The sequence below is a fragment of the Doryrhamphus excisus genome, linkage group LG19 (genome assembly GCF_037039965.1).
Source record: "Doryrhamphus excisus strain RoL-2023G ecotype Guam linkage group LG19, RoL_Dexc_Guam_v1.1, whole genome shotgun sequence".
NCBI classification, from domain to species: domain Eukaryota; kingdom Metazoa; phylum Chordata; class Actinopteri; order Syngnathiformes; family Syngnathidae; genus Doryrhamphus; species Doryrhamphus excisus.
Genome location: NC_136375.1, coordinates 10,766,974 through 10,785,335, shown reverse-complemented (window position 1 = coordinate 10,785,335; position 18,362 = coordinate 10,766,974). Strand labels below are relative to the sequence as shown.

General features: G+C 41.8%; 1 protein-coding gene across 3 annotated transcripts in view; it reads right to left on the bottom strand.

The window, feature by feature from the left end:
- The window catches only part of akap12b (A kinase (PRKA) anchor protein 12b), a 33,114-nt gene extending 15,211 nt beyond the window's left edge, over positions 1–17,903 (bottom strand). The window contains exons 1-5 of one of the 3 annotated variants that reach the window (XM_058056448.2): positions 17,768–17,903; positions 17,399–17,496; positions 16,817–16,957; positions 15,297–15,699; positions 2,885–2,960 (exon numbers count right to left, since the gene is read on the bottom strand). In XM_058056448.2, the coding sequence (XP_057912431.2) occupies positions 2,885–2,960; positions 15,297–15,440 (220 nt within the window). In that variant the 5' untranslated portion in view covers positions 15,441–15,699; positions 16,817–16,957; positions 17,399–17,496; positions 17,768–17,903. Of the gene's footprint in view, positions 1–2,884; positions 2,961–3,562; positions 4,095–15,296; positions 15,700–16,816; positions 16,958–17,398; positions 17,497–17,767 lie in introns of those variants that run through there. The other 2 variants (XM_078799220.1, XM_078799221.1) reach the window with 2 other exon arrangements.
- Between the last annotated feature and the right edge of the window lie 459 nt (positions 17,904–18,362).

Below are 18,362 nucleotides of genomic sequence, written 5' to 3'. Positions count from 1 at the left end.
TTACTTGATTCCGCCATGTCTACGTCTAGGATGTTGGAACTTCAGTTGGACATTCTGCTTGAATAAAAAGATGCCACAGAACAAGATATGAACTATGGTTATACTATATTTGAGAGTAGTCAGTGTACAGTCGGCATAGCAGTATCAATTTATTATGCAGTCAATTAGCAATTATTGTCTAAATAGCCAGCAAGAGTGGTCTTAGGTCTCTGGGGAGCTGTGGTTCTAACATGATTTTGAAGCAGCAACTTGGCAGCAATGGTTTTCGGACATGATAAGGAACCTGAGTACACGTCGATGGATGGCCAAGTGTGTCTCAACCAAATGACCACCTATGGGGTGGGGCTATCCTCAAGGGGTCTAAGAAGGCTGACATCATGGAGTAGAGGAGGAGAATTCCATGCCCAAGAGGATTAAGGGCAGCTACACTAAATATTCATATGTTTACTACATACGTATGTTGCCAGCTTTTTAGACAATGATGGCAGGATTTGCATACAAGCTGGACACTGACTATTCTAAAGTACTGTATATCTAAGTTTATTTTCTATTGGCCCTTGGGAAGATCTAATCACATGGTTGTCAATCACGTTTGTGACAATGAAGCAGAATATTGCGGCCTATGTGTTCAGGGGCTAAAAACACTGCCGCATACTCACGGGTGCGTGTTTGCGCCCAGGCAAGTGTGTGTTTTTGTCCTTTTGATGTGCAGCCTGTCCTTTTGTTATGCTTGGCCGCTATCAGTCAGATTGTGCTTCCTGACTCCCACAGTGCACCGCTTTTGCACCACTTTGGTCAGGTTTCCACATAAGAGTGTTTTCATACTTTTTCACTCTCCTCCTATCTTCTCCATTCTGTCAATACCTCCCTTCCTTTCACTCCCTGTGCCCTGCAGCCTTGAAAACCTTTTTTTTTTTAAAAAAAAAAAACAATCTCACTTCTTTATATCTCAATTTGTCTTCCTTAAAGTACGCATACTTGAAGCTTTTGTGAGGAAAATGTTCATGCATGGATTGCAGCTTAGTCATGCATCATGATCCTGCCCAATTTGTCATCCTCACAGCACCTTTGGAATGATTATTAAACATTAACATATGTCAGGAAATGGGAGAGAAACAGAAGATCCCCGGTGTAATGTTGACATCAATACTTGTCTTCTTAATTCATCAAACCTGGAAAAATACGACCTACTTTTCCATCACATTAGTTAGAGTTTAAAAGGATGCAGCCAAAATGCAAAAGTGTCTACAATACAGGGATGTCCAAAGTGCAGCCCGGGGCCATTTATGGGCTGCGGCTGTTCTTTGTATGTAATAGAAATGTAAAACACAGCTGTCATATGAGAGATATGAGAATAATTCCAGATGATCCACATCTGGAATAATCCATTATCACATGAGAATAAAGTCCTTCGTTCAGTCATTCATTTTCTACTGCTTATCCTCACAAAGGTTGCAGGGGTTGCTGGAGCCTATCCCAGCTGTCTTTGGACAAGTGGCGGGGTACACCCTGGACTGGTCGCCAGCCAATCACAGGGCACATATAGACAAACAACCATTCACACTCACATTCATACCTATGGACAATTTGGAGTCGCCAATTAACCTAGCATGTTTTTGGAATGTGGGAGAAAACCCATGCATGCACGGGGAGAACATACAAACTCCACACAGAGATGGCCAAAGGTGGGATTGAACTCGGGTCTCCTAGCTGTGATGTCTGCGCACTAACCACTCAACCGCCATGCAGCCTGTCAAAATATTGAAAAAGACAAAAAAAAAGGACAAAAAAGTTGCACTTCTGCAATTATAAATAGGAATATTTGAAGCAGATGTGAATTAAGATTAAGGTTTTTTGTGACTCCAAAAGAGAATAATTCCATTATTTCCTATGACATAAAAGCCTCACGTTTCTTATGTCTGTGTTGCTGTCCGCAAAGAAAGCCAAGAAATATGGATGATAAACTGCTAACATACCCAGTTTTAAATCTTACGCGTCACGTCATCCATCAGTGTCCGCCCCCTTCCTCATATACGACTTGTTTTTCCTCGGAAATAATTCACATACAGTAACAAGGCCCTTTCAACAAGTCGCTTACTCTCTTCCGTCGACAAGCTACATCGCCTCATCCAATCTGAAGCCGCGCGCCAAAGAGGGGTGTAGGGTTACTCCATAAATGGACAGAGTTGCTTAATTAAAATAGCTTATTAAACTGCTTATTTGAAAGAGCGGTATGTGACATTTCTCAGCGTTTTAAGTCGCGTCGGGTTACCCCTTTCCCCTCGGGCCATAACATATTATGAAGCACGCAGGCTGCTTTTGTGCGGGGGCCCCGGGTCATGGCCCGCTAAATATTTAGGGAGGGTGTCCACGCCCCTGCGGCCCTCCCAGATTGAGGTTGATACAATAGCGATGGCAAAGAAAATAAACAGATGCAGCTGTGGGGATGGAGCACTGCAGGTTGAGGATGAAGGCGAGCAATCATAATAAATTGGACACATCAGATCTGTATCTCAGATGTCTCATACCGAAACGTCTGCAAGTGTCCTCACAGCAATGGACTGTCTCACAGATCATTTCCTCAGGTTGGATCTATAATGTTATACTGTATATCTCCAAGATGATCTTCTATTCTATGTGTATTTCTAAATGATTAGTCGTTGAAATGGAAATTCCATGGTTGCAATTGTTGACAATAATTGACATTATTGTGACTGCGTTTGACTCCCAAGTTGCCAGGTTTTAGTGTCCTATTGACAGAAATCAGAGTCCATACAAACAAGCTAATACATACCTTCTGCAAAAACAGTCCAAATAATCCCAGACACAAACACAAACACACACAACCGCAACGCCCGCTCCCCTGTAAATAAATAGCACAGACCTTCTGCCAGTGTGTCGTCCTCAGAGTGTCCATTCAAACTGGTCAGACTGGAGATTTGTCCATTCTTCTGCAGGGACTGAAAGAAAAGTAAGAGTATGAATTATTAAATGTATGTTTCGCTTCCTATTATCGTATATACAGGTCTGAATATGCCAAACTTTACAATAAGGCACAAAGATACTGAGGAACTAATGACTAGAGTAGTTACTGAGGAACTAATGAGTAGAGTAGTTACTGTGGAACTAAGACATTAATTTAGAGTAGTTACTGAGGAACTAATGAGTAGTGTGGTTACTGGAAAACTAAGACATGTGCATTTAGAGTAGTTACTGAGAACTAATGAGTAGAGTAGTTACTGAGGAACTAAGACATACACATTTAGAGTAGTCACTGAGGAACTAAGACATGTACGTTTAGAGTAGTTACTGAGGAACTAATGAGTAGCTACTGAGGAACTAAGCCATGTACATTTAGAGTAGTTACTGAGGAAAGAATGTGTAGAGTGGTTACTGAGGAAGTAAGACATATACATTCTGAGTAGTTTGCTAATTAAAAACTAATGATGAACTAAGAAGTCACTGAGGAGCTAAGGTACAGACATTTAGAGTAGGTACTGAGGAAGTAATGAAGGACTAATAAGGAACTAATCACTAAGGCACACAAATTTAGAGTAGTTACTGAGAATGTTGCTCGAAATTCGTAGATTCCCATGCAGGCATGAAAAATGGAGGTGGAATAAATGTTGTTTTGTTATTTGACTTATCATTGATTTCAGCAGGCTTGTCCCATTGAGATCAAAGACCTCTTTAACAGGAGAGACTTGGCTAAAAGATAATACTAACTATCAGGGTGTCCAGAGAAAGACTATTTGTTGAAATGTTTTACTTCATTTAGATATTTTACTACAAAGCAGCTGCCTTTGGCGTACTGTGGTGGCCCCAGGGTGACCATTTGGACGAAGGTGGGCTGACAAAAGTGTGAAGAGTCAGGTGTTGGTTGGGGGGGGATCTGTGGAATCTTGGAGAAGAGGGCAAGGAATCTTGGGAATGTCAGTCATGTGGTGGACGAGGGCAGGGCAGGGTCTGCACGAGGTCAAAGGTGAAGCGGACGGATCGCATGTCAAATCTGATCAGACGTGCTGATGGCTGTCGAAGGTCAAAAATGACTGAGCGTGTGTGTGGTCCTGATAGCAGGAGGCTGTCCATCTTTGTACAGAAATGGGTGTGGTTTTATCTAAAGATGAAATAAACTCTGGACATGTTGAACTGTGTAATGAGAAATACTTTATAAATACTATTACAATGAACATTGTTAGCAAGTCTACTCACAATTGTCTTCTCCAGCCAAAATAAATATATGCACACACTATTCAAGATCTTTCAGTACCTCCAAAAGTAGCACCAATATTTGTTAGGCGTCCCTTTCTTCCATCTTTTAGCACACCTCATCTTTTAGTGTCTTCTCCGTGGTGTCATTTTCCATGTGCTTCCTGAAGGAGGAGAACGTAGCCTGACCGCTCCATTAGTTATATCAGCAGCCCTGCAGGGAGGCTCTGGTTCCCTCACTCCACAAAGAACCCGTCCCGCTGGCCATTGTACAGCTGTCAGTCTAAGATGGTCCCTGCCAGGAGGAAACACTCTCCTGGGGTCTCTGATTCACTGATAAGGGCTCTGCCCAGTTAGGCTGTGTCTTGTTAACTTGTTAACATGCTTGTTGTGTGTCTTTACAATCAAAAGAGCCTGTGAGTCTTTTTTGAATGGTGTTGGAATGACTGGAGCTGTGGTTTTGTCTTCTGTCACAGGAGCAAAAATATCCACTAGAGTGTTTATCCGGCCTCTATATGTAACACGGTGCATTCAAGGATGCTTCGAGGTTGGGGTTTCCAAGTCCAACCTTGAAGCATTCCAGTCAAAAGTAAACAACACCACATTAAGACACCCTGTACATTATATTTTTCATTTATAAGTATATGTTTACAAACCTATGATTTAAGTTTAGGCAGTGGAATTTCCGAAAGGGCAACTAAGGATATTTGCTTTTGCTGACCATGCACCCGGCAATGTTTACTAACAGAGGGATTAATCGAAATGTTTACGATATTGTGCAAAGTGTTTCTAACAACTATTTAATCATGTTTCCCGACTCACAAAGAATGTTTCTAATTGTAATTTTTTTCCTATATTCTTGTAATTTTGCATTTTTTTTGGCGTATTAGGCAAATTGACAATAAAATGTTAAAGGATTGTCTTTGGCTGCAATGTCGGGTAAAAATCGGGGCTACTTTTTACGTAACAATGAAACAATTACTCCTGATCACAGCTGGGGCTGCAACAAACGATTATTTTTTTTGTTAATTAATCTGTAGCTTGTTGTTTTGATTAATTGAGTTATCAATTGAGCCCCAGATATGCCAAATCAATATGAGCCAAACACAAACAATTAGTGTTTTGGTCTGCAACATATCAGAAAAGAAAAACAGTTGTTGATTAATTGAATAATGGATGAATTATTGCAGCTTTAAACACATCGTTGACCTAAAACTGAACCGTGCCAAAACATGTGAGGTCTCCCAAGTAGCTGAATTCTTTTCTCAGACAGGTTTCGCTTCCAGTCAAGCATTTTTCTGGTGTGGCTCAGGCCATTGTGGTCCACCACAAAGACCGAAAGACAGACTTAGACAGTCAACCAAACGTGCATGAAGGATAAGGTCACCCGACAATATCTGCTTTGGGAAAACCCCAGAGAGGAAAACAGGGCTGCTCTTATGGTATTGCGACACGATTGGTGCAATTGGTTTAGATCGGAGTGGCCTCATGCAATAACAATAAGTCTGTCTAGGATTACTGAAGTAATCCTCCTACCACCGACTGATACTTGGGGAATCCTCGCAGGATAAAACATCACATTAAGAAGTCCTCTGTGTTGGAAAATTGCAGCGCTGTGCTCCATCATCATACTTTTTTTTCTTCACTGCTTTGATTCTGCCGGCTTCATTTACTTTTTGGCTACAGCTCGCAAAAGGCGGCCCAGTGGCTTCCTAAAAAAAGAGACGACCTGCTGTCTCCTCAATCTCTCCACAAAGGCCGGCAGAGGAGATTTATATCTCTTAAAGAAAACAAAGAGCTGGGGGGGGGGGTGGGGGGGTGGGGGACGCAAAAAGGAAAAGAAGAGGCGAGCTGTCCAAGTCATTCACATAAAGAAAACGGAGGTTGCTCAGATGAACAGACGCTACGGTAGCAGCATCACAACGGGAGCTAACAAGCTTAAAGATTCAGGGCTGGGGGCGGGTTCGCATGTTGTTCGCCACGGTTAACCCGGCAACCTTTGACCTCAGAGGTGTGGACAATGTCAGGGGCAGACGACAGGAGGATGACGCCATCAGAGGCGTGGCTGGGAATGGCGGGAGGGAAGATAAGGATGGGGAAGCGCAGACAGACGACAGACACACTTTAAGGTAAAGACGGAAAAATTGAGTTAATCATGTTGCTTATTTTAAAATGTAATATTAATTTGTGGGCGGCACGGCGGTCGAGTGGGTAGCGCGCAGACCTCACAGCTAGGAGACCCGAGTTCAATTCCACCCTCGGCCATCTCTGTGTAGAGTTTGCATGTTCTCCCCGTGCAGGTACTCCGGTTTCCTCCCACATTCCAAAAACATGCTAGGTTAATTGGCGACTCCAAATTGTCCATAGGTATAAATGTGAGTGTGAATGGTTGTTTGTCTATATGTGCCCTGTGATTGGCTGGTCACCAGTCCAGGGTGTACCCCGCCTCTTGCCTGAAGACAGCTGGGATAGGCTCCAGCACCACCGCGACCCTTGTGAGGATAAGCGGTAGAAAATGAATTTGTTTTGTCATAAAAATTATTAATCGACGAAGTTCACTCAAAGGTGTTACAAAGAACAATGGCGAACAGAGTAAGACCTCTTGCCAGTCATACAGTGGTTTTGTCTCTGTGGAACGAGTGGAAGGAGCTTCATGAGGAGCAATGCAAGGTAACCCTAGGTCACTATAGTTAGCTATACGTTGTTTCAAATGTGTAAGGGGAAAATGAATGAAAATTCCAGCTAAAGGCAGCTTGTGTCAGCAAGGACTATTTATTAAAGGGACGCCGCCGCTATTCATTTTACAGGTCTAACAGACAGTTTAAGGGCTTGTGTCGAAGGCTCCCACAGTTGCCCCCCTCCTCACGTCTACTCACCCTTGTCAGCCTCCAATCTATTACCTCTGACCCGAGAACATACCAAAGATGAAAGACAAGAGCCCACGAAGAACACTCTCGCTGTTTCCACACGCCATTAACTCTCAAGTCTACCCGGCTCTCTGTGTGTGATAAATCCGCATTTAGGTACATGTCGTATTTCTTACATTAGGCCGAGTTATGACTTTGTAAAAAAAAAAAAAAAAGCAGGCTTTGCTACACATCTTAAAATACAGTCCAGTACAAATCGGTCAGTCAACTAAAGATGCGGGGGCTTTAAGTTTGATCACTTTGCATTTCTTCAATGATATATGTAGCTCACATACTGTACCTATGCTAGTGTTGTTGTATGTCATATATCACAACTATTATTATTATTATTATGTTCCAGAGTGGCGGTTCAGTGCTTGGGCGAGTCTCAAGCTGTGTGCTGAAATACTGCCTATGACTATGGCGACAAGTCTTTGGTGACATTAAAAGGGGAACTCAATCAAATTAGCGTGATTTGCTAAGTGAATTTCTGCTTGAAAGAACAATTAGAAAACAAACAACAATATACAAAGCCCCTGTGTCATTGTGATAGCACGAGGGGGATCGACAAAAAAACAGTCACACTTAGTTAATTAGTCTTTGTATTTTTTACCTTCTTTTTTTGTTGTCTTGTCCAGCAATTGGCAGATAGTATTATTGATCTAAATGCCCAGTTGGTTGTACTGGCTCGTACAGTGCAAAAAAACATCAGAAAAGCACGGAAGGCGCACATGTGATGTGCTGATTTTCCAGCCATAAAACCAGAGGCTCTTTGTTATGTCAAACAAACTCGACTTTTTTTTTTTTTCGTACATCGCACTTACGGATTCATATATGTGTCTTAGTTTGGCCAGTGCTTGTTTAGATATTTCGTACGTCTTCCATGTGTCTTACTAATGTGACCTACACTTAAGCTAGTAGCGGCAAGCTAAGCTTCTTAAATAGTATGTGAGGTGTCAATGCGGCCTTTCAGTATCAGTGTCTTCATGCTTGGCTCCATGCTTGAACAATACACAAGCATCCCACACTAGGGGGCAGTGGTGCTCAGACTAATGAGCCAGCTGATTAGATACATCGAGCTTGGTTTTACGTTCGGAAATGAGCAAGGACGGATGTGGGTTTCTCTGTTTTCGGAAACACAATGACTGAGTATTCTTGTTGAAATGTTATAAATGGAGTTAATATAGCTAACTTTGAAACTGTTTGAAGCTGTAGAAGACATTATCTCATCTCATTTTACTAATCTATTTTGAGAGTCAGGCGATTGTATGCGGAATGCTGGTGCCAGCAGCTCATTGAGGGGTTTGATAAGTAATCGGTTTATCAGTAGGTCTAAACAGGTTCTAAACATAAGCATTATTATTATTACGTTTTTCTTTTTTTAAGAGCCAGGGCAACCACAGTGGAAATTAATAAAAGGAGCAAGAAGTCAATTAAAACAAAAACAAAAACACCAGAACACGCTTGTGTGTGTGAGTGCATTGCAAAGAAAGAAATGCAAACACACCTGTTAGCTGTGTGCTACCTCCATGAGTGCTAACCCTTGTACCCAAAGCCTCCATAGCTCCCACCACTTGTCTGCTTTCCGTCAGTGCCATCCCTTCATGTGTGCTGCTGTTGCCGCTGCACTTGAACAGCAAACAACAACAAACGGGTCACAGGAAAGACCCCCTCCAGGACAAGCTTCTAATCGGGACACACTGGCCAGGATATGACTCCAGGAAGTGGGCTGCCTCGCTAACTGGCTTCTAATAACAAATATGAACCGTCAATCACTATTCCAAATATCTATGAATGTGCTACAGCAAGATGCAAATGGCCACAGGGTCACACTCGGCCGTAAAGAACATAACTGGGAAGTTCAATTAACAAACCAAGACAGCCAGTCCTACAAGGAAGGTACCGGTAAGCAAGTTCACCGAGCTCCCGATCTCATACCATGTCACTGACTCCATTGAATTCTTCACAGGATCCTAAAGCAACGGTCAAGAATAAAGTCAGCCCCTTGTCAGTTAGTATGAATTAACATTTTGAATTCTATATATTTTTTGCTATATACTATAAGTGGCAGGACCAGCCAAACTATGACAAAAAGTAAGGAAAATATGGTAGTTTTGGACTAAGACGGATTGGCCTTCAAGGAGTTCTGTATTCTGTGTTCCATACTAAACTAGAACTCCAGAAAGGGCTAATACTGCACATCTTCAACATTTGAGGCCACACCCACTTGGCTATGCTGTTAGTGTGCTAAACCAGAGAGCAGCTGCACAGAAGCAATGACTCACCAGCTTGTCCTTGAAACTGCACCTTGAGTGCACACACGCACACACACACACATGATCATCCACTGTGCTCTGAGAAGCTTTTAACTGCTGCATCAGGACCAAAAGTGATGAAATATGTATGTGCATAGAAAGAAGCAGCAAAGGGGGCATGGAGTGCATGGTGAGTGCAGGTCTGTCTACATGCCAGTGTAGACCCCGCAAGATTACGTCTTTAAGGTCTATCAAGGAAGCTATCATGTAAAGCGGTGGCTCATAGCTAGCTTGAGGCCATGGAAATCCATGGATGCTTACGTATTCATGAAAGGCAGAATCAGATAAAATCGCTGATGCAAGAACGTCTCCCCAGCACGGTGATTGATTGGATCAGAGACTAAGCAACAGGCATGGTGGGCGGAATAGAGCGTCCAATCTCTCGTGACAGACACCGCCAAGTCTACTCAGTGATGCTGCATTGGCTCATATTGATGTTAGCACAAATTAAAATGATGCTTTACACCTTGGATTAACAACAGCGTGGTAAGAGTGTGAATGTATCATTAGACACACACACACACACACACACACAAAATATATTACTACTTTGCAACTCCTTGTCACAGTTTGCAGACGTGTGTTGGTCGCACACAAGTGACAACTTGAGAAGAATGGAAAGTATCCATTTATGAGAAAAAAAACACATTCATTGTGGGTAAAACTGTCAAATCCCCTTTTAATCTTGTATTATCTATTCATGGAGACTTAATTGGATGCTTATGCATACTTTCATTTTCTCTTATGCTTAATGGATGAAAACAAGCAGAAAGAAAGGACGTGTTTTTAGTGATGCCAATTTGGTCACCATGTAGACTCATTAGGAAATAGTTGAAGTCTAATTTGTTAGGAAGACGTGGGAGAGGAAAATAAAAATGAATTGGTTCTTCCACAGTTGAAAAAGTATTATACAAGATGCATGAAATTAGAGTCAGAATATATATATTTATAGTATTTCAGTATGTGGAATCAAACTATGGAATGGATTGAGTAAGACCCTCAAACAATGCACAACGATGAGCCAATTCAAGAAACAATACAAGCAGTTGATTTTTGTTAAATACAAGGATGAAGAGTCTTGAACCAGTCATGATCTGCTATACATATCACTATATTAACAGTTACTATGGTACCCATTATGTCATTGTATGGTCATATCACCTCGTACTTCGGTACGTGACAAAAATAAAAACAAAATAAAAAAAACTATATTAGGAAAGCAGGAAGTGAACAAATGTAACAGTTACTGATTGTAAAAGTACCAGATGAAGGGGTAGGATTTAATAAGCTTTGCTTCTTCCTATCTGATGCATGTTCAAATGAAATAAAACCATTACCATTACTAGAATATATCACTACAGTAATCTCACTTTTGCTGACTTTGCAGACTTTATTTTAAGATGTGTAGCGAAGCCTGATTTATTTTTTTCTCCCAAAAGCGACTATTTGAGCACTTGCATAAAAAGGGATGTCAGACATGTTTTTGTTTACTCCCAACTGGAATGCTCTACAGACAAGGTGCAGATGTGTTAGTGTCTGTCATGTACTGTAAGAACCCAAGGTAAGCAAGAAGCTTGACGTGAGTCTTCGTTCATGTTCTCCCACTTTCAACACATGCACTTCTTTGTTTCTCCTCCATCCCAGCCCATTCTCACTCACTCAGGAGAACAACGATGTGATTCATGTGGCTCTACGTGACGTCCTATTCTATCTCTCCTTTTGGACACCCTGCTATGACCCCCCCCCCACCCTACTCATGCTGGTTCCTTCCTCTTGTTTAGCACCGGTGCACACAGGGGGCCCCCGGCTTGTCCCCCCGTCCCAGCCCATCCTCAATGGTTCCTCTGTTTGACCCCCACTTCCCCCTCCCTGCTAGAGGATAATAAGAGCCAGAGTAGTGTGTGATCAGCCGCCGCTCATTATAGAGGAACGTAGCAGGCTTTATCAGTGCACATTACATTACATAATCATTGGAGTCACCTGACGCTGACATGCTGCTTGTACTTTTTGTGACAAAAGTAGGCTCAAATGTGAGCACCACGAAGGTACACTGTAATTGCACCCAGCCAGGAAGTGATAAGAAGCGCAGAAGCCGTTATTTGTGAGGTTGTCGTGACAAAAATGGTAAGGTGGCGGGCAGATGTTGCACGGGAAACGCAGTCGTCTTTAACACGTAATTCCTGTCTCGATACTGCAGGTCTTGAGGTAGATACAATTCTGGCAAAAGGCAGTAGACCACAGGTTCAGGTTAAATTTAAAACAAAAGTGAGCAGAAATGTTTCTTCTGACTTACTGTACCATTTTTTTATATTGGGGAAGGGGCGACTGAAAAATTGGTTAATTGAGTATTGTGTAAGCAGACGGGACTGCACCATTAATTTTTTAATGGTTAATGGTTCCAAGATGTCAGGCAATAAAAAATGGAAAAAAAATTGTGGAGATCCATATTTGTGTTCCTCTAGCATCCAAAAGTAATTTTTGGATGCCGATGGAACGGTTTCAACATCACTCACATAGTTTTTTTTTTAAATTGATGAATAAATAAATATAGTTTTGGGTTTGACGCTGGACTATTACTTAAAGAAAAGTTATCTGTAGTATTCTATATAACTGACTGCTGTGCCCCACTTTTAGCTTTGTTTTTACTCAACTTTGTCTTCACTGTAAAGCATCTTTGAGTACTCTGAAAAGCGCTATACAAATAAAATGTATTATCATTATTATTATTATGGTCACCAGGCATCAGTCACATTGATGAAACATTAGCTTCCATTATATTGCCGTAATTTATTACCTTAAAAAACAGTTCTCCTCCCATTCCATGTGGAAGTGGTTAGTTTTTGATCCCGGAGCAGGGTGGATATATTTTTATTTCTTGACAGTCTATTTCCTGCTCTCTGGACAGTCATATAATATGTGAGGAATACATGTACAGCATTTGGTACGGCTCAATGAAGACATATTTTTTATCCAGATTTTCAAGATAAAGTGAGACAAGAAACACGCAACATTGCATTCACCATCAAAGTCTTTCTTATTGTTTGTCTCGCCAGCTTCTGCTTAAGTGTCCTCCGCCCTCAGCGGCTGATTTCCTCTAATAGACCACTTCCTGTAGCACAAGTGTACTGCTGTACTGTTGACATACAGCATACAAGACCACACATATGAAATGGCAGGTAATCTTGCTGGCCTTTGTAATCCAAAGACGTCTTTCGGCTGGTAATAAAAATCTTGGAGGTTGTCTGAGGTGGCGTGGTTATGGAGGAGGAAGCAGCAGCGGTGTTACAGAGGCAAGCATTGCTGAAATTCCTCCATCAAGTGAGGAAAATATTTATTGACTGCATGTTGGACACACGCTCATCTTTCTCCTGCTGGAATATATATGATGCAACCCTCATCCAATCTAACTCTAGACATGAAATAACACTCCAATAGTCACTTTTAATCTCCCATTATTCTTCATTTTCATCACATTTCCCAGGCTATATAATCACTGCAGGGACATAAGCTAGTATAGCAAGCTTATTCTAAAAGCTAAGAAAGGGTTTCAAACTGTTTGGGTAAGAATGACAAAGAAGCCGAAAATGTACCACTTCCACACTTCCAATGAGAGGAGTGCCTTTTTTTCACTCAATCTCAGCAATGGCATGTCGGCATGGCTCTGCTGGCTCAATAGTGCAGTGTGAAAGGTCATGCCTTGTGACCGCAATACTACATCGAAGTTGTCTTTGAAATATTTTTGGACTAATAATAGGCCAAAGTCAATGACACAACAGTGATCATTTATTAATAAAGTCATTTTGGAAGTAATGCAATATAGTGAAGTAGCAATATTGGAAGTGTTATATAGAGAGGGGTGACATCTTTTGCAAACTGTTGAGAGCCTCAGGGGAGGTCTGCAAGCTTAGTGACATTCTGAGCAGTAGCATAACTGCTAACACATCATGTGATCATGCCCTCTTTTTAAGTTAATTCATCAGTCAGATCGTGGAATTGATCAAATTCAACTGATCAAAGAACAATAACAATCTTGTGATACGCTTCCATCCCGCCAAGATGGCCAGGATGATTGAAATTTGAGTTACAGGGTTTGTTTCACAAAGAAAGCAGAAAACAGAGGCTATGCATGGTGTATGGAAACATTCATTCATTTTCTACCGCTTTTCCTCACGAGGGTCGCGAGGGTGCTGGAGCCTATCCCAGCTGGTGGGGTACACCCTGGACTGGTCGCCAGCCAATCACAGGGCACATATAGACAAACAACCATTCACACTCACATTCATACCTATGGACAATTTGGAGTCGCCAATTAACTTTGCATGTTTTTGGAATGTGGGAGAAAACCCACGCATGCACTGAGAGAACATGCAACCTCCACACAGAGATGGTCGAGGGTGGAATTGAACCCTGGTCTCCTAGCTATGGAGGTCTGCACGCTAACCACTCGACCCCCGTACAGCCTTGTATGTAAACAATCACAATAAATCCTACACCAACACATCCACATGTGACAACCACATCCAACATTGTGTCTCGCTGACCTTTCAAGGACAGACAAGTCGCAAAAAAAATGTGACCCGTTGACCCAGCGCTCATAAAACTAACAAAAAAAAAACGTCAATAAGTCTGATAGAATATATGAGGCGTGAACACAGCAGCTGGTAGAAACATACCAAGTCATTAGCGGCCGCTTTCCAAATATTCCTTCGCACAATGCTGACTAATTTACACCCAGGTAATAGTGCTGAGTCATATACCAGATCACATGATGCCTGCTGCACCACCACAGCTCGTCACATCTGCTACGTGAGATACGTGAGAGTTACTGCACAACAGACAAAAAAAACCCCAAACATCTTTTAGTTTGAGCTAAAAACAAACCTTGCACAGTGCAGAGAAGCAGCTGGTTAATTATTCATCAAGCCTTTATAGAATTCTGAAGTCAGGAGGTGAAAATAATTGATGTGATTACGTATGAAAGAGTTGTTTCACACAATGCACAATGTAGTAGGATGGGGAAAACAGTGTTTGCATTAGAAAATCAATTTTGGCTGTAGATGTAGGTTTTTTTATGTTCTAGTCCCCCAGGGACGGCTGCCATGGTGAACAAATGCTAATTAGTATTATGGGTATTTGCTGGTTTTGGGGCTATTTCTAACAGTTCCTCTGAGGAAATGGGCCGGATACAAAGCTCTCACGGTCCATATATGGCCCACGGGGCATAGCTTTATCACCAAAAACATATCTACAATGTGCTGGAGTAATAACAATAAAAATATGATACATATAAATAAAAAGCAAAATAAAAAATAAAGTAGAAAAATGATTGTCTTGCATTTTTGTGTGAGGTTTTAGAAATTCTCACTGAAAAACTCACTGACAAAAATAATTTATACATGATTTTCATTTCCATCAAAGCACAAGCTGCCTTACCCTGCAATTAATATTCATTACTAGACTCCTATGTTTCCAGGGCAAAAATATTATGATTCCCAAACTGTAGAAGTCTGGTGCCAATAGATACTTTTATATTCAGAAGTTATATTAATATAACTCATAACTATAAGTCATATTCAAGAAGTACATTAAGGCACTTATGTGATAGTGGTACCTTTAAAAGAGTGTAAAGCTGCAGAAAGCTAATATATTAATAATGACAACAGCTTTACAGTAGTCATTTTGGTGTAGACTTGGAATAGATGTATTGGATTATAAATCTGTTTTATTACTGCGGGACATGGCCACTGTCAAAGCATTACTCAGCAAAAAAAGAAACTGCGTCAACATTGGATTCGTGCATCGCAAGTGCAAATGAAAAACACCGCAGGTGGTGTGAGAATAAAGTAGAAATTCTTAGAAAAGCTACCTTGTTATCGAGGACGCCTGCTCCTCCTTCCTTCTGGGACGCCATCACCTCCGCGCCCACCTCCCCGGCTGTGGCTGCCACTGAGGCCGAAGCATCCTCCTCCACGCTGCCCGCGTCCCGCTGCGCTGAGCTCTCTGCTCCCATGGCCGAGCTACGGTGCTTGGTGTGCAGCTTGTTTGCGGAGATCCGTCCACCACTCAAATCAAAACCTCCCCAAATGACTACGAGCTGTTACTGAGGCGCTGTACTGCGTGTGTGTGTGTGTGTGTGTGTGTGTGTGACCTCTGGGAGTGATGAAGAGTGAGACAACTCTTTTAGTGCACCCGCCTCCCTCCTTCCTCCTCCAGCGTCACATGGGGATCCACGCCTTGCAGCATCAGTGAGGTGCTGATGGAGGACACACCTGCACCATCCAATACAAGAGCTGCTTTAGATGTAATGCTCAGTATGAAAAGGATGTCGTTCATTTAGCAAAGTCTTTATTATCGTGGCAGTAGGTTGCTATACTGCCTCATATAGTGATGCTGTGTAATTCTACAACCTTTTGCAATCTCATTTTCTACCGCTTATCGTCACGAGGGTCGCAGGGGGTGCTGGAGCCTATCCCAGCAGGAGGCAAGAGGCGGGGTACACCCTAGACTGGTCACCAGCCAACCATTCACACTCACATTCATACCTATGGACAATTTGGAGTCGCCAATTAACCTAGCATGTTTTTGGAATGTGGGAGGAAATGGGTACCGGAGCAAACCCACGCATGCACAGGGAGAACATGCAAAATCCACACAGAGATGGCTGAGGGTGGAATTGAACTTGTCTCCTAGCTGTGTGGCCTGCATGCTAACCACCATGCAGCCCATTGCAAAACATTACAAAGTAAAGATGAGACAATCAGTGCTAAAATTTATTTTGAAACTTATCTATTTTTTATCAGTTTTACACCTGTACGGAAGTAAAAACGCTTCTTAAAACAAAGCCTAAAGAGTTAAAAATAGCTCATGATGGCTACAGTTTGACGCAGGAACCGATGATTTCATTATCTCCGATGGGGGGAAAAATGTTTCTCCCATCGGAAATAATGGAAAGATTGTTGTCAACCATCACAAACCTGTATGAACTGCACAGGCATTTTTTCCATTTACTATGAACTTAACCACCACAAACAAAACATAAACACTCCTTGACTATGCTGGCTGTAGCATGTTTGTATACGTTTCTTTAACGGGCGCACTAAACTCAAATATAAGGTCAATGATGTAAAGTCTCAACAACTCACTCAACAAGTGCAGCGATTCAGTATCGGATGTTAAATGAGGGGTCGACTCATGCGCCATTTGGTCTGGAATTTTCAAATTACACCTCCTATCATCCACAAGTCATGTTCATACAGGCCTGCTTGAATGGAAGTGTGTATGTGTAGTGGGACGCAAACATGCCATTGTGCAATAATTACTATACATAAACTACACAAATGAAATATGATCAGGTGTCTGGATGGCTGGACTTCCAATACTACACACCACTGAAGGAGGTGATCTTGGGTTGCTATGACGCCAGAGGTTGCGTCAGGTTGTAGATGTAGTCGGGTCATTTAGTGCCAACATCTGCATCTCTACTAAGAACCCAGGATGATTACAGGGTGTTCGGAAGTCACACGAGGCCTGATAGGAGACAAAATTGGCACCTTGCTTGACAAATATGTATGACAATGACAGCTCAACTTGCAATGTCATATCAAACTTTTGGAATGCCAAGCAAATTTAAATAAACACTGGGATGATATTTCTTATGGATGACGCTGTTTTGGGGTGTTCATAAAAAACTGTAAATAGGACACACATGACTAGAAGGATGACAACGTGATTTTCATGAAGGGATGATGCATCGACTAAGGAAGAACATACCAAATTTTTGTGAAAAAATACCTGATTCCATATCGTGCATTGCTAAAACAACAAATCCAATGGCGGCCAAAGACTGTACACATTAAGGCTCAAAGATGAGCAAAACAGCATTTTGTTTGTATAATGCCACACCCAACCACACATACACAACGGTTGACCAAAAACATCATTATGCTTGAATTAATGTTAGAGACTGACCTTCATGATGTCATGTGGATGATCTCATTACAGTGAAAGCCTCATGGGCCAGTGGATGGAGTTCGAGAGGTTGACTAATTCTCCACGACTCGTTGAGGCTGCTCATTTTGGATTAAGTGTTACACAAGCCAAAGAAAAAGCAAAACACGCACATCAAGGTTATTTTTGAGTCCCGATGACGCCATTTTATTACTCTTTCACACACACACAAGATGAAGTTGGGAACATCATCTTAAACATGACTCAAGAAGACTCAAGTTAAAGCAGACATTTTCCATCACATTACAAGGCAATGACGTCTGTCAACCACTCAAGAGGCGTCATTCTCTCCCATGCACGCACAGATTCTGCTATTGTTACACTACTCACTGTATACATGAGTGCATTCCTGCCGTCTTGACTGCAGTAAAAAGTGTCAGATCCTGCCTGCTGCACACATACTGTACACCTGAAAACAGTAAGAGGCTGTACACATATGGAATGCTGCCTGCGCCCAAACACCTCATCATGACAGATGGTGCACCCTGTGGGTGATGCCGGGGGGGGGCACCACCCATCCCATCAGGTGCAGCACCCAAACCTGCAAGGCAAAAGCTGCAAATAAAAACACCAAGACAGTATTAATAGAAGGAATGTATTTTGTAAGGCTCACAATTGATTCCGTGAATAATACTAAAGAGGTTTTTGAAACTGCCAGCCTCAGTTAAATTGTCACAAATTGACCAATGGAAAAAAAAATAAAAGATTGTCACATCCAGTTTTGCTGATTCATATCTTTTAAAACATGCTTTCATATTTATAGCATATTACAAGTATAGGCTGTCATATAGTAACTACACTTAGACCTATACCCACAAGAGGCTGCTTGGTGACCTTGTTAAATAAAACGTAACAACATAAATTGTATTAAGATTAGCTGCTGTAGCTGTTAAACATAATGATTAATTGTGCGTCTATCAGCTAG